The following is a 15,897-nucleotide window of genomic DNA, read 5'->3' as shown; positions in this document are numbered from 1 at the left end:
GAGTTTTACATCATTAATGTTAGAGTCAGGAAGGAATGTTATCAAATTCCTCTAATAGTCCTACATTAGTTCTTGGAAACTTCTGGGCTTCATGTCAGCTAACATTCTCAACACTAATTATCTGCACAAACAAACTGAACAATAATGGAGAAGGGAGGTGGCTGTAGTAAGTTATTAAGACAATTTTGATACTGAAAACAATAAGTAGCTCATTTAGTGAAATGTGGTAAAACATTTTCCCTTGTCTAAAGAGGTTATGACTTTTAAATTGTTCAGTGTATTACTGTGATGATAAATGATTAAAAAGAAGAAAACGGTTGGCGGAGGGGAACGGCTCTGAAATATGGCATTCTCTCTCCCAATCCCCTTTCCATTCTCTGTTTATGATCCTGATCCTACTCTTCTTGTGATTAGAGTATCTGAGCATTTGGTGAAAGACACAGACTCCATTTTAATAAAAATAAATCACATAAATATGAGAAGGAGGTTGTGTACCAATATCCAGCAAAAGATTGCAGAGAGAGTTGTTGTCTAGTGTTTCAGGGATAAGCTCTCATTGAGCATAGCCTGTATTTCTTTGTTTTTCATTACTCATATATATTTTTCTAATTATAGAAACAGTACCAGTGTAATATTGAGAAATGTTATTCATTTAGAATAGAAGTCAGGAAGTAGGTTGGGCATATTTTAGACTTTATTTCTCCGTAAGTCTCTCAGCTATGCCCTCCTTTGTGTGTGTCAGTTCATGGCTTTTCTCTCTTCTGTGGTTGGATTGTAGGATATTGCTGGAACAAGAGGTGCTTGCTTCCTTGTACATCTCCAGCTTAAGAGATGATTTATTCCCTGAACATCCTTTTTAAGGGATTACTTGCATCTTTTCATTTACCGAACACTGAGAGTATCTGGATTTGGCTACATGCATCTGTGAGAAACCTTAAGCAACCTCTTCCTAGTTCCAAATTGGGTCACATGCCCATTCCTGATTCAGTCACTTGGGATTATCCTTTGCTCATTCAGATCCACCCCTGAACTGACAGGTCAGCGAACAGCAGTGCTGTTTTTCAGTAGGTAAGGAGTGAAACTGACGTGGGATAGGCACCCTCCAGTCCACAGCTTACAGTGCTGGTGTGTGACCATTGGTCTTTCCTCAGGGCTCTGAATCTAAAAAGATCACCGGTCCTAAGGTTGCCCTTGTCACTGGCCTGGGATATAGTTGTCATTTAGGAAAAATAAGCAAATTGACCTTTTTGTATTCCTTTTCATTTATGAATAAAATTCAGGTGGCTAAGCACCAAGTGTCTGGAGATTTTTGGATGGCTGCATGGGTAAATCAGCTGGTCTTGAATAGTTGGTGGGGCTACCCAAGGAACAAGAGTGAGAGTGGAAAAGGAAGGGAGGAACAGGGTAAGAAGGAGAGGGTTTATGCTGTGAGCACATTGTGCATGGTTTTGTCCTTAATGGTTTGTTATATCCTCATAGCAACTAAAAAATGGGAGGGAGGCTGGAATATTTCCTAAAGATAATTAGTAGGTAAGGGAAATTTTACTTTTCTTTTTAAAAATTGAGATATAATTGACATATAAATGTGTAAGTTTAAAGTGTACAGTATGTTGATTTGATACATTGATATATTACAATATGATTACCACCATAGCATTAGCTAATACTTCTATCATGTCACATAATTATTATTTCTTTTCTGTGGTGTGAACAATTAAGATCTAGTCTCTTAGCAGCTTTGAAGTTTACAATGCAGTTTTGTTGACTGTAATCACTGTGCTGTGTATGAGATCTCCAGGACTTATTTATCTACTAGTTGCAAGTGTGTACCCTTATACATCATCTTCCCAATTCCCCACCCTCCAGCCCCTGTTTAACTACTTCAGCCTTTTCAGATTCCACATCTAAGTGATGTCACACGTTCTTTCTCTCTCTCTCTGACTCATCTCACTTAGCATAATGTTCTCAAGGTCCATCCATGTTGTCATAAACTGCAGGATTTCCTCCTCTCTCGTGTCCCAGTAATATTCATTTTACACACACACACACACACACACACACACACACACACACCAACCACCTTTTCTTTATTCATACATCAGTGGACACTTAAGTTGTTTCCATTGTCTTGGCTGTTGTGAGTAATGCTACAATAAACATATGTGCAGATATATTTTTTATTCCTTTTTTTCATTTCTTTTGGATATATACCCAGAAGTGGGATTGCTGTATTATGTGGTAGTAGTTCTATTTTGTAGATTTCTTGAGGAACCTCCATACTGTTTTCCGTAGTAGCTCATTTACATTCCCACCAGCTGTACACAGGGGTTCTCTTTTCTCCACATCCTCGCCAACACATACCTGTCATCTTGATTATAGGCATTCTAACAGGCATGAGGTTATATCTCATTGTGATATTGATTGGCATTTCTCTGATGGTTTGTGATGTTGAGGCTTTTTTCATGTACCTGTTGGCCATTTGGATGTCTTCTTTGGAAAATGTCTACTTAGTTCTTCTTACCTGTGTGTATGTGTATGTATCAATTCCCCCACCAAGTGGATATTGTCTAGATTTTAAAATCTGAAGTTACACACCACATACACACACACACACACACACACACACACACACACTTTTCTTTAATATGGTTCTACATTTGTTGACAAAGCACCGTTATTCCTATATTCCTTGTTGTAACCTCTTGATTTGACTCTGTATTTGAGTACTTCTTCCAAGACTGTTTTCAATATGGGTCTTTTTGTTCTAAGGTAGCAGTTCTCGACCTTTCACAGGGGTCGCCTAAGACCATTGGAAAACACATATTTCCGATCATCTTAGGAACTGAGACACCGCTCCTCTATCCATCTCCAGGAGGGTCCACCCACATGCAAATACACCCACATGCAACATGAGGAACTGTATTAACGGGACACGGCATTAGGAAGGCTGAGGACCGCTGTAATCTAAGGCTTTGTATACATAGGAATATCATTATTATGCCATCTCACTTGAACAGCAGCTTAGACATATATAAAGTTCTAGGTTCAAGCTTATTTTCCTTCACTACTATAAACCATTATTTTATTTTCTTCTTGAACCCATGGATGCTGTTGAAAGTCTGATGTCAGTGTGATTGTTATTCTGTTATAGGCAATCTGTTCTTTCTTTCTGCGAGCTTTTGGCATATTTCTTTGTCTCATTATAATGAGCCTCAGTGAGGAATTTTTCTTGTCATTCCTGTTTGGTACCCTTTCAGTCCTTTATGCTGAGGTCTTTCATCTTTCTGTAATATTGGCAAATTCATTACCCATTGTTTCCTCAAATATTTATATTTTTTCTTTCTTATTCTCTCATTGAGAGACTTCTCGACAGATGTCAGCACTTCTGTTTCTGTTCTCCATGTTGCTCACCTCTCTTTTCTGTTTTCAGTGGACTTCTCTCATGTCACTTTGCACCTCGCTAATCACCCTTCAGCTCCATCCAGCCTGCTACTTTTTCCATCTACAGTAGTTGTCATTTATACTGTTCTAGTTTTAATATCTAACATTATCTCTTTATTTTTATGCATTATTGATTTTGCTTTATATTATTGATATCTTCTATTATTTTGTTTAGTGTGTTTACCATCTTATTTTCAGGTTTTGGTTCATCATTATCACAGTCCTGCATTAGTATATGGTGTTCAGTTTGTTACCCATGTTTTGAAGTGGTTTTGCTCTACCGCTGTCTAATTCTGTGGTCTGTGTGCTCATGCTCCATGGGGCAACAGGTAGGTTGTGTGGTCATGTGTAATGGGAAAGAGATGAAAGGCAGTCCCTGAGATCCATGTTCTCCCAGGTCTGGCCCTGGGAGAGTGCTCAGAGGCACCGTGGATCTCCTGGTTTGCAGCTACTCCATCAGCCAGCCCTTAGGCTCTGCCCATTTTAAATTGGATTTGTTGTTGTTATTGAACTGCATGAGTTTTTTTAATGTGTCTGCAAGACTGTGCTCCCTCTGGAAGCTGTAGGGGAGGATTCTTCCTACTTCTTCCATTTTTGATAGGCATTCTCTTCTGGTCTTATAAAGACGCAAGTCACATTGGATTTAGGACACAACCTATTATTATAGTATGACCTCATCTTAACTAATTATATTTTCAAGGACTGTATCTCCAGTTAAGGTTACTTTCTGAGATCCTGAAGGTTAGTGTGTCAGCATGTCTTGGAGGACACCGTCAATCCCCATGTCTTGGAGGACACAGTCAATCCCTATGTCTTGGAGGACACCATCAATCCCTCACACCTGTTTTGGGACTTCTTTAGCTCACCTACCTTTCTCCAGAGCTTACAGCATATGTAGAAATCTGAGGGTGAGCACTTGCCACTGCGGGGGATGTTAAATAAGATACACTGCTGTTAGGCTCCTTCTATGCTAAAGAGAGATTACTCCCAATGACCTTTGCTCACATTCTCCGTCCATGTTGATATCATTTAAAATCATCACTGTTGCCCTGGCTGGTTTGGCTCAGCATTTAGAGCGTCGGCCTGCAGTCCGGAGAGACTTGGGTTCAGTTCCCGCTAAGGGCACATACCTTGGTTGCAGTTTGTCCCTGACCCTGGTTGGGTCATGTGGGTGGTGACCACTGGATGTGTCCCTTTTACGTCGATGTTTCTCTCTCTCTCTCTCCCCCTCCCTCCCTCCCTCTCTCCCTCCCACTCTATCTGAACAAAATATTGAAAAATGTCCTCAGGTGAGGATAAAAAATAAATAAAATCATCACTGTTATTAAAATGAAAATTATGATTTTTAAAGTTACAAATAGTTGTTTTAAAAAAATCCTTATTACCAAAATCATGCAACTTGCTAAGGTGCCCTTAAACTTAACTGCAAACGTTAGTAGTTTCTTTGCTCACCATTGCTTTTTGCATCCCAGATTCAGTTTTCTTCTTCTGAGTGTGTCCTTTAACAGTTCTTTAAGCAACTGTGAGTATGAACTTTTGGAATCCTTGTATTTCAGGAAATAGACTTATCTCTCTTACTCTTGTGTTATCATTTGTCTGGGTATAAAATTCTAGCTGCATGTTCTTTTCCCTCAGCACTTGGAAATATTGCTCCCCTGCCATATTCAGTGTTGCTAAAGAGAAGTCCACCATCACTGGGATTACTGTTCATTTGTAGGCAATAAAACTTTTGTTTCTACTGGCTTTTTATTTATTTTTTATTTATTTATTTATTTTATTATTATTATTTTTTTATCCTCACCCGAGGACATTTTTCCATTTTTTGTTCAGGTAGAGTGGGAGGGAGAGAGAGGAAGGGAGAGAGAGAGAGAGAAACATCGACGTGAAAGGGACACATCGAGTGGCTGCCACCCGCACAACCAACCAGGGCCGGGGACAAACTGCAACCGAGGTACATGCCCTTAGCGGGAACCGAACCCGGGTCTCTCAGGACCGCAGGCCGACACTCTAACTGCTGAGCCAAACCGGCCAGGGCTCTACTGGCTTTTTAAAATAAATCCTCACCCGAGGATAGTTTTCCATATATTTTCAGATAGAGTGGGAGGGAGGCATAGAGAGATATGAGAGACACATCAATTGGTTGCCTTTTGCACAACCCCGACCAGAGCCGGGGACCGAACCGCAACCAAGGTACGTGCCCTTGACCGGAATCAAACCTGAGACTCTTTGGTCTGTGGGCTGACGCTCTGCCTGCTGGACCAAACCAGCCAAGGCTCAAGTGTCTTTTTTGATGAATATGTAGCCTCTGTTTATTTACTTAAAAATACCTATTGGGCTTCTAGTTTGTGTGGAATTGCTCCAGGTGCTGGGCATATAATTGTGAACAAGACAAGCCATGGGGCAACAAGTGAGCCAAACCAATAATTATATACAGGCAGTGACAGCTGTCATAAAGAAAGACAGTAGGGAAAGGTGCCAGGAAGAGGGCAGGGTTATGCAGGAAGGTCTCTCTGAGGAGAGTCCTGAATGAAGTGAGTGATGGAGCCTTTCAGAAGCTGACAAAGCTCCTTGAGGGAGGGCTCGTAGCACCTTGTGAGAGCTTCCTTTTCCCTTTGCTGTATTTCGATTAGTCCTGCACAGTCTGTCTCATTCAGGAACTTCTTCCTTAATAAACTGTCCTCCCCTCTGGCCCCCAGTCATCCCTGCACACCTCAAGCTCTCAGCATGTACCCTGATTACCCCTAATAACCTCACTTGCCCCCGGGTCCAGCCCCACAGGATTCCAGCCTGTGCCTTCTGGAGGAGGGAAGGGCATCTCCAGCCGGAAGACAGGAAGATGGGATGCAGTTGCTGTACATTCCCTGGCCCCTGCTGGACACTGAAGCAGCTGTGGATTGCCCTGGAACCTCTTTCTTCAGCCACCTCCTTGAATGGAAGGTGGAAAAATGTCCTCAAGCTAGCAAGGACCTGGGCAAAGGGAATCCAAGGATTCTTGTGTATCTGGTTTGGGGCTGTGATGGGTGAGGAGGTGGCCTGTGGCAGGCAGGGGAGCCTTGCATTTTATGTGCTCTTCTTGGGGTTCTCTCCACAGCCCCCGGAGCTGGTTCTCCCATCATGCCCAGTTTCTGGGTTGTAGTGGTCACCACCAGAAATTGTACAGTAAAGAAAGGGCTGAGCAGAAAATCCACACAAGGGCCTCCTGACTGAGGCCAGCGCTGACAAAGAACACGTTGACCCCACAGCAGCAGAAACACAGAGGCTCATGAGACCACAGCTCGGCCTGTGTGAGCACCTTCTGTGTAGTGGAACCGTGCTGAGGCTGGGGTGGGGGGTGTACAGAGGGGAACGTGAACAGGGCTGCTTGCTTTCAGCTTGCTCAGTGTCATGCGGAAAGAAGACATGAATCAGACGGTCTCCCCGCACATACGTGATTACAATTGTGACAGGACAGTGAAGAAGTCATGGGGTCTGAGCTAGCGGGGGGCCAGGGACACCCCAGAGGAAATGGCTGAGTGCTCAGTGATGGGCAGGACTAGTCAGATACCAACACTCCAGGGTGAGGGAGGAGCACATGCAGAGGTGCTGAAAGGGTGGGACAGTTGGAGAACAGAAAAATTTGCTGTGGCCAAACAGCAGGGCCCTTTAGAAGTTGAAAGTGTGGGCAGGTGAGGAACCCCAGGCTTGGCACCACAGAAGGTGATGGGGAGAGGCTAGCCCTTTAGATCCCTTCCCCAGGGAGCTGTGGAGTAAGGAAGCCGTCTTGAGTCATTGTGTCTGCATAGCACAAAAGGCCAACATAGCAACAACTAGGAAGTTTCCTCTCATGTGAAGAAGTGTGGATAATTTGTGCCAGGAAGGGAGGGAGGGCCCTGTCACCACCTTTCTGCTCCATCGCCCTCCCGCGGCTTCCAGCCTCGAGGTGCCACCTGAGGGGTCTGGCCATCACATGCACACTTGTGGATGTAAAAGTCATCAAAAATGATGATGGGTGTAGTGGCGCCAGCAGTGAGTGGGACTGAAATATTCAGTGATGACCACAGTGATGGGAGGAGGCAGACAACTGCTTAGGAGGGGTGATGGGGTGCTGCCTAGGTACAGCACTTCCCTCTTCTCAGATGGGCAGCCCTGGACCTTTCGTGTGATGACCCTTCCTCTTGTTGGAGTCTCCCCTCTTCTGTCTTTGCCCTAGGCTACCTGCAGCCTGCCTATCCTATAGTCAGTCTCCATGGTGACAATAAAGGGAACAGCTGTAGCGTCAGGATCCAGGGAACCTGTGGTATCACTGTGGAAACCCCTGGAGTACGGAGGACTGAGAACCCAACCACATAACCAAGAGCCTGCCCCTTGTTTGCTCTGGGACCCCCCTACCACCATGCTCCAGTTGTGCAATGAAGACTACATTGGAAGAGGGATCCAGGGGCTGCAAGGGGCAAGGCCTGGTATGGGCACCAGGTCCTCAGCAGGGGATGGGGTTGGGTTTCTGGGCAGTGGTGTCAAGATGGCCCCTGTAAGAGCTACCTGGCACGTGGGTGGGTGGGAGGAACAGGGGACATAGAACAGGCCCTCTGATGTGGAGTATCAAGGCTATAAAAGCCCCAGGTAGAGGCCCAAGTCCACACTAAGCAGAGATGGCATTCCCACTATAGCTTTTCCTTCTGGTCACCTCGATCTCCCCCTTGTCCTGCAACCCCTTGGATGGTGTCCTGCTCGCCCACCCCCTGCACTACCTTTGTGTTGGTGCCCACCTTCCTGCCCCTCTGTGGTCCAAATCTATGGACTCGAACCCTGTGCCTCACCCTTTCCCATGGCCAGCCCAGCTAGGTCATTTGTCCTGGTACCCCCATTAGGCAAGGGGGAACACTGGGGTGCTGGCAATCTGAGTCCACTGACCCTCACACAAAAGAGGAGGGCCCTGACCAGACCTCCAGTGTTGTGACCTGGCTCTGCCTGGTGGGCAGAGTACCTCTGACACCCCTCAGATTGTGAGGACTCCAACCCAGTACCCTGTCCCTAATGCCCCACTCAGCAGAGGGCAGCCTCGGGCAACACCTGGGACACTTCTCAACGTTGGACTGCTTCCAGACCACAAATCTGAAATCACCTTGGACTTCTATTTCTACCACTGACCAATAACGAGAGTGCCCTGGGCTCCTGCCCACCTCCATACAAGCTCTCAGTGGGCTCAAAATGCAGTCAAGGGCAACCACAGAACAGCAGCCAAATCTTCATGTGCCTGGATTCACCTAGGACCCTTCAAGTCAAGGTCTGCTGCTTGGACTCCTGCTCGGCTTTTTTGGTCCACAGAGTGCCGGCACTTGTCAACAAGGAGAGTGCCCTGGACCCCAGCTCATCTCTGCATGAGCTCTCAGTAGACTCAAAACCCAGTTGAGGGCAGCTGCAGAATAGCACTCGCAGGTACCTTGTCCTGGTTCTCCTAGGACCCTTAGGAGCAAGATCTGCCCCTTGCACTCCACCTTGGACTTCCTGCTCCACGGAGGGCTGCCGCCGACCAACAGTGAGAGTGCCCTGGGCCCCTGCCAACCTCTGTGCAATCTCAAAGGATGTGCTGTCAAGTCAAGGGCAGCTGCAGAACACCCAGGTTCCTGTGACCTGGTGCACCTAAGAAACTTAAGAGCAAGTGGTCGAACTTGGACATCCTGCTCCACCGAGGGCAGTTGAGGCTCCTGCTGCCCAACCTTCTGGGACCAAATTAAGCCTAATGTCCTGGTGGCATATCACCCGAGGGGCCCTTTTCATCTGTGGAGTTCTGCATTTTAGTGGGGCCTTTGATAAGGTCCCGGCCTCCCTTGACAGACCACTAGTTGAGGCGGGGGACTAGGAGCAAGGTATGGAGCAGGCCCAGGCCCTGTGCACAGAGAAGTCCCTGGCTGAGCTCCTCCAGGCTAAGGACAGGCACTGCACCCTGGGATGGGAGGTGGGACATTACAACAGCAGGCCCAGCGGTTATGTCTGCGGCAGGCCGAGGTCCAAGCTCTGGAGAACTTTTATGGGCAGGTGCCGGGGCTTCTGGAAGATTCTGGACAAGCCTAAATGGGAAGGGGTGACATTCCCTGGCATGCCCACTTCAGGACAGCACAGCAGGGGAGCTGGGTGAAATGTGGGTCACCTCCTGGAGTGGAGGTGGCATGAACCAGCAAGTTACCGTGTTCACACACGTTGTTGTTGTTGTTATTTTAAAATATGTTTTTGTTGATTTTTTAGGGAGAGAGAGATAAAACTCAATATGAGAAAGAAATCCTTTGGCTGTTTCCTGCACACCCCCTACTTGGGATGGAGCCAACAACCCAGGCATGTGCCCTGACTGGGAATCGATGGGGGACCTCTTAGTCCATGTGATGACGCTCAATCCACTGAGCCACACTGGCTGGGCCATTTTTGTTATTTTTAATATATATATATATATTTTTTATCCTCATCCGAGGACATTTTTCCATTTTTTGTACAGTGGGGTGGGGAGAGAGGAAGAGAGAGAGAGGGAAACATGGACGTGAAAGGGACACATCGAGTGGCTGCCACCCACACGACCAACCAGGGCCAGGGACAAACTGCAACTGAGGTACGTGCCCTTAGCAGGAACTGAACCCAGGTCTCTCCGGACCGCAGGCAGACGCTCTAACCGCTGAGCCAAACTGGCCAGGGCCATTTTTGTTATTTTTAATTAAAATTATTGTTCACTCACAATTTTATTATTATTCCACCACAAATTACATCCTCATTTTGACTTTTTAAAGTTACATTATTATGGTTTTAACTACCTTTTTCTGTCATATCCACAGAGCTGGGAATGTTGTGAAGTAGCATATTAGTGTTTGTGCAGCAAACATATTTATTCATTTTTAACCAATGCCAAACATTAACTGTGGACCCCAGGGTCAAGCTGAGGGCGTGGGTGGGAGAAGCCCAGATCCCCTCACATGGGAAGGGGTTTCTCTTCCAATGGGAGGCAGCCCCGCACTTCAGCCCTGCCTCTCAGTGGGCTTTCTGGAAGCAAGATCTCCACGTGCTCCAGTCCCTCACTTAGTTCTGCATCTCCCATCAGCTGCCAGGGTTAGTCTCTCCTCTGTGCCCAAACTTCCTGGGAGCTGTGTCACTTCCCATCATATGCTGCTGCTGGTGTGTCCCCAGCCAGTTCTGCAAGCACTCCACACCCAGAGTCCCTGCAGCCCAGCCCGGCCTCCTGGCCTCCACACAGACAAATGCCCGGTCAGAAGTGTTCACCACACTGCAGTGGCAATCACACTGTCAGATAAACGTATCAAATCAGTATCTGTACACTGTAAATTCATACAGTGTTCTATGTCAAATATTTCTCAATTTTTAAAAAAAGTGGCAGGTTCTGTGAACCTAGAGAGAGTTTATATCTGCCTGAATGTTCAAATTGCAGGTTCTGATTAGGGGAAGTATATTCAAATAACTTCAGGATTTATTTTTATTGGCTACTTAGATTGCAAAACATTTTATTTGAAAACTGCCGAAATCTGAAAGCATGAAAACGTAGGTTAAATAATAAGGTCTCCCAAGCTGTGTGTGCTCATTTTGAGATCTATTTATTTTGTCTGGAATAGAAAAACAGCTTCCTAAGACTCCTAGGCTGCAACACTGCTGATCTCATGGGGACCTGTGGTTTGATGAACTGTTCAACTTCAGCTGGTCACATCCCTTTTTTTTCTTGGAAAGGGTTTTAAAAATTCTAGAATAGCTGCTTTTTTCTAGTCTCACATTAACACTTTGGTTCCATATGTCTCCTGAAAGGCACTCACCACACATGGGACTCCATCCTCACCCTGGTCACTCTCACACACTTTCAAAATCGGTGTGGACATGTGCACCATGCCGTGTTTGTTTACCATCAGGAAGAAGGCTGTGAGCACTTCTCATGACCTTGATGAATTCAACCATGTTGACATGATTGGGCAAAAGGAACTGTTTTATCCAGGACAGAAAGCTGCTTCCACCCTGGGGTGGTTCTGTTATCACCGTGGTTTTGCTAGGGTGCTGCATGGCATGGGAGGTTGGGTGGAGGTGGGTAGCCCTGGGTTGTGCGATGGTGGAGCAAAGGTGTAATGGCCACCATAAGGCGAGGGCATCTTAACCTACAAACAAAGCAGGCAACCCCAGAGATTATAGCAGGATTTATGATAGGCTTGTTCACCTAATGAAGATTGGGTTGGAGCAGAACAGATGACTCAGCCGTCTGTGCAGATTATTCTTGGTGAACAGTCCCCTGTTACAGTACTTTTTAAAAATAGTATTAACATCAGCAGTGGTAATGACTGACAAGACAAAGCACAAAGAATGCAGTAGCACCAAGGGACGTACTTCCTGGTGGTCTTGTGATAGATGATTGTTTATAATCGATACTGTTACCAGTTTGATATTTATCTTGGTTGTCATGCCATTCCAGCTATTACTAACAAACATATTGTGTCTACATTTTAAGGAACACAGATACTCATCAACTAGGAAGCTTTGATAGAAAGCTTGCTAAGGACAGTGAGGTCGGTCAAAGGACTCAGCATGAAACTTAAGAAATGAAATGAAATGCAGGACACAGATGCAGTTGGTTTTGTTCACATCAACATCTATACACTCAACCTCTGACATCTTTGTGGCCTCTACCAGCTCATCTGCCCATCTTCCGAGAAGTCCCTAGGGCCAGATATCGGGAATGCCATTCATGCCTATACCACAGAGCAGTACAACCAGCAGCGGAAACAGAGTAAGCCTGCTGGGCATGCGAGGATCCCCAAAGTAGCCAAATCCCATTTCCCAGGGAGAGAAGAAAGCCAGCGACTAAAGGAGTCAGCGAAGGAAATATCAGCCTTACTATATATTTTTCATATGGGGTAAGAGGTCAGTCATTCAGATTCATAAGAAAGAATATAAGTACATTCTTGTTTAATGAGCACACAGGTCTTGCGTTGTGCTGCAGTGAGAATATGTAAAGTCATTTTATTTTGCAAAATCCCTTTCCTCCTTTGCCCAGTTTCTTAGTTCAGCAAGAAAATGCTCTTTCAAGAATCATTTCAGAACAGCCCATTACAGGGCCCTTTAGTGTCAGCTTTTGTCCTTTGTACTCATACACAGCATCTAGGCTCAGATTCCAACAGGATCAATGGGGACCGCTTTAGCTGGCCGGACATTCTGGCAGGAAATATTGTATCCAGCCTGAGGGAACTATCCAGCCCCATTCGATGTCTGGTTTGATGTCTCAAGGAGCTCTGAACAGTAGTGGACATTGGCCCCTTTTCAGCTCTGGCATTAAGACATCAGGCCATAGCTTTCTAACAGATGTGGTCGGTGAAACATCTCATGTAGCAGTTCCCAAGCATTGGTAGGGAGACAACCCCATGCTGACATTGGCCAAATTTATTTTCCTAGTGGCCTTGGCAATGACTTTTGCCCACTTATGCAAGGTGGAGGATTGCAAAAGGGCATGTAGCTGTGTTTTTAAAATAACACTTTTTGGGGGATGAGGAATGGATCTTTTATTGATGGGGGCATCTCTTGTGGGGGCTCTACAATAGGGGCTGAAGTGGTCTTGTAGTACATTGGCCCCAGAATGGCATGTAACTCATTGCCCAAGGGACTTGTGGAGAGAGCACTGTGCTGTTGCAATATGCATGCCATTTCTACTAGGTAGAGGCTCGGGCAACAGCTGAAGTGGGTTTTGTAGATAATCCTTCTCTCTACCCCTGGATTGGGAGGGATGTTCTTACTGTAACTGGCTGTTGTATGGAGATATATCTGATCTCTACTCCTTATCACTGGGACCAGAAGCCAAGGGGCACTTGCTCCTTTTACTCTTCGTGCCAGAATGCCCAACCCATGCCTTCTGAAATATCTAACTTAGAGGGCAATCCACCTGTGAGATCCCCAAAACCTTTCCTCTGTTTGACCAGCTCTTAGTTTTGTTGATCCTTGGTATTTTTTAGACTTTAATTTCTACTCTAATCTTTATTATTTCCTTCCTTCTAATCACTTTGGACTTGCTTTGCTGTTCCTTTTCTAGTTCCTTTAGGTGTAACGCTAGATTATGTATTTGAAATTTTTCTTGTTTCTTGAGATAGGCCTTTATTGCCATGAATTTTTCCCCTAGGATTGCTTAGCTGTGTCTCGTAGATTTTGGATTGTTTTGTTTGTATTTTAATTTGTCTCAAGGTATCTTTTGATTTCTTCTTTGATCTTATTGCTAACCCAGTCATTGTTTAGTAGCATGTTATTTAGCCTCCATGTCTTTGTGTGTTATTTGGGTTTCTTCTTGTAACTAATTTCTAGTTTTATACTATTGTGGTTGGAGGAAGTGCTTGGTATGCTTTCGTTCTTTTGAAATTTATTGAGACTTGTTTTGTGGTCTAACATATGATCTATCTTGCACTTGAAAAGAATGTCTATTCTGTTGCTTTGGAATGGAATGCTCTGAAAATATGAACTAAGTTCATCTGATCTAATGTGTAATTTAAGGCCACTGTATCCTTATTTATTTTCTGTCTGGAAGATCTATCCATTGATGGCAAGGGGGTATTACAGTCCCCTACTGTGACTGTATTACTGTCCATCAATGTATAATTTATGTATCTAGGTGCTCCTGTGTTGAGTCCTTACATAAATGTTTACAAGGGTTATATCTTTTTGTTGGATTGATCCCTGCATCATTATAAAATGTCCTTTGTCTCTTATTATAGCCTTTTTTTAAAGTCTGTTTTGTCTGAATTTTTTTCACTCCCATTTGCATGAAGTAATGAAATCCTTTCAGTAGAAAATATCTACATGTATGTGTAAAATCTGGCTCATCACCTGTTTTGGTATAGCCCAAGAGGTAAGAATGGTTTATAAAGATGAACATTTGCAATAGAAAGCGGACATTAGATTTGATGTATTGCCCCCAAAAGAATTACATTCTTCTCACTATTTGACCTGTATTTTAAAAATATTTTGAATTTTATAAGTAAAATTTTGTGGAAGAAAATGAGAGTTAAAACAATACAGATTCTGAGAAGATCATTAAAAAGTCTCTTGTATTTTGGGAGTAATTTTACCTTGTATGGGATTATTTTTTATCTTGTATAGTATTTTGAAGTGGTTTGGTATAGATGGGGAGCCGGGACCTTATTTAAGTGATTTGTAACAGGTAGTATTTGCTGTTGAGAAGAGTAATTTTTGGTTTTGCTTTGTTACTATTTGTGTTTGTTTTATCTCTTTTACCCCCTTGCAATTTAACTCAGCAGTTTCCTGAATTAGGTACTAAAAAGATTATGCAACAATTTTCAGTGTGTGTGTGTGTGTGTGTGTGTGTGTGTGTGTATGATAACTGTCTTTGCCATGGATGCCTCTTTGAAATGCCTGGGCAATCAGAGTTGAAGTCAGACACTTGCACTACAAAAAAGAAAAACCAGCTGCCAGGGTTTACACTACAGAAAGATTGCAGATATTTCCCATGTGCTCTCTGCCCCCATACTTTCATGGCCTCTTCCATTATCATCATCATTTTTTACTAAGAATGAATCTACATTGATTCATAATCACCCAAAGTCTGTTGTTTACCTTAGAATTCACTCTTGGTGTTATACATTCTGTGGGTTTGGACAAATGATGATGTGCCCATCATTATAATGTCATATAGAGTATTTTTCCTGCCCTGAAGATCCTCTCTGCTCTGTCTAGCATTTCTTTTTTTACTCTTTCTTGGAATTTCCATCTCTCTTATTACATTGCCCATCTGTTTCGCATGTTGTTTTCTTTTTCCATTAGAGCCCTTAGCATATTAATCATAGTTGCTTTAAAGTCCTGATCTAATTATTCCAACATCCCTTCTATATCTGAATCTATTTCTGATGCTTGATCCATGTTTTCAAACTGTTTTTGGCCCTTTCGTGTGTAATTTTTTGTTGAAAGTTGGACATGATGTACTGGGTAAAAGAAACTCCAATCAGTAGGCTTCTGGTGGTGTGGTGGTAAGGGGTGGGGGAGGCGAAGCGTTTTATAGTCCTGTGATTAAGTCTCAGTCGGTTAGTGAACCTGTGCTCCTGGGCTGTGAACCTCAGGAGTGCTTGCTTCTTAGTCCTCTCCCTATCTCCTAAGTTGGACAGAATGGTTAGAATGGTCTGGGGTTGGGTATGTCCCTTATCCCAGTTTGGTTAGGCTCTGATAAAACCCCAAGAGGTTAGGCTCTGGTAAAATAGTATCTCTTGAGGTCAGGTCTTGTTAAGAACAGAATGCTCTGTTACATTTCAGGATGATCCCTTTACCCTTCTACTGGAAGCACAGGATGGGGTGGGGGTGGGGGGTTCTCTAATATTTACTGTAGGAACCTGATTGAGCTCCTGAAGGTAAATCTAACAAAAGTGTGGGATCCCTTTATGACTATTCCTCATTTTGATTTCACTGTGTTACAATAACATAGCCCTGTAAAACTAGTTAGTTGAACTTTGGTTT

The 15,897-nt window shown here is 44.2% G+C and overlaps 1 protein-coding gene across 10 annotated transcripts in view; it reads left to right on the top strand.

Moving 5' to 3' along the window:
* NXPE3 (neurexophilin and PC-esterase domain family member 3) overlaps positions 1 to 15,897 on the top strand; it is a 58,313-nt gene that overhangs the window by 19,555 nt on the left and 22,861 nt on the right. For 6 of the 10 annotated variants that reach the window (XM_036243822.1, XM_036243821.1, XM_036243812.1 and 3 more), the window contains exons 3-4: positions 3,640 to 3,770; positions 6,212 to 6,378. The exons of 1 other annotated variant lie outside the window; for it this stretch is intronic. In XM_036243822.1, coding sequence (XP_036099715.1) covers positions 3,752 to 3,770; positions 6,212 to 6,378 — 186 coding nt within the window. In that variant the 5' untranslated portion in view covers positions 3,640 to 3,751. Of the gene's footprint in view, positions 1 to 3,639; positions 3,771 to 6,211; positions 6,379 to 12,115; positions 12,182 to 14,201; positions 14,282 to 15,897 lie in introns of those variants that run through there. 3 more of the 10 variants (XM_036243817.1, XM_036243820.1, XM_036243819.1) reach the window with 3 other exon arrangements.

This window comes from Molossus molossus, unplaced genomic scaffold (genome assembly GCF_014108415.1).
Source record: "Molossus molossus isolate mMolMol1 unplaced genomic scaffold, mMolMol1.p scaffold_m16_p_5, whole genome shotgun sequence".
NCBI classification, from domain to species: domain Eukaryota; kingdom Metazoa; phylum Chordata; class Mammalia; order Chiroptera; family Molossidae; genus Molossus; species Molossus molossus.
The sequence above is the reverse complement of the archived record's forward strand: the minus strand, read 5'-3'. Positions and strand labels throughout refer to the sequence as shown.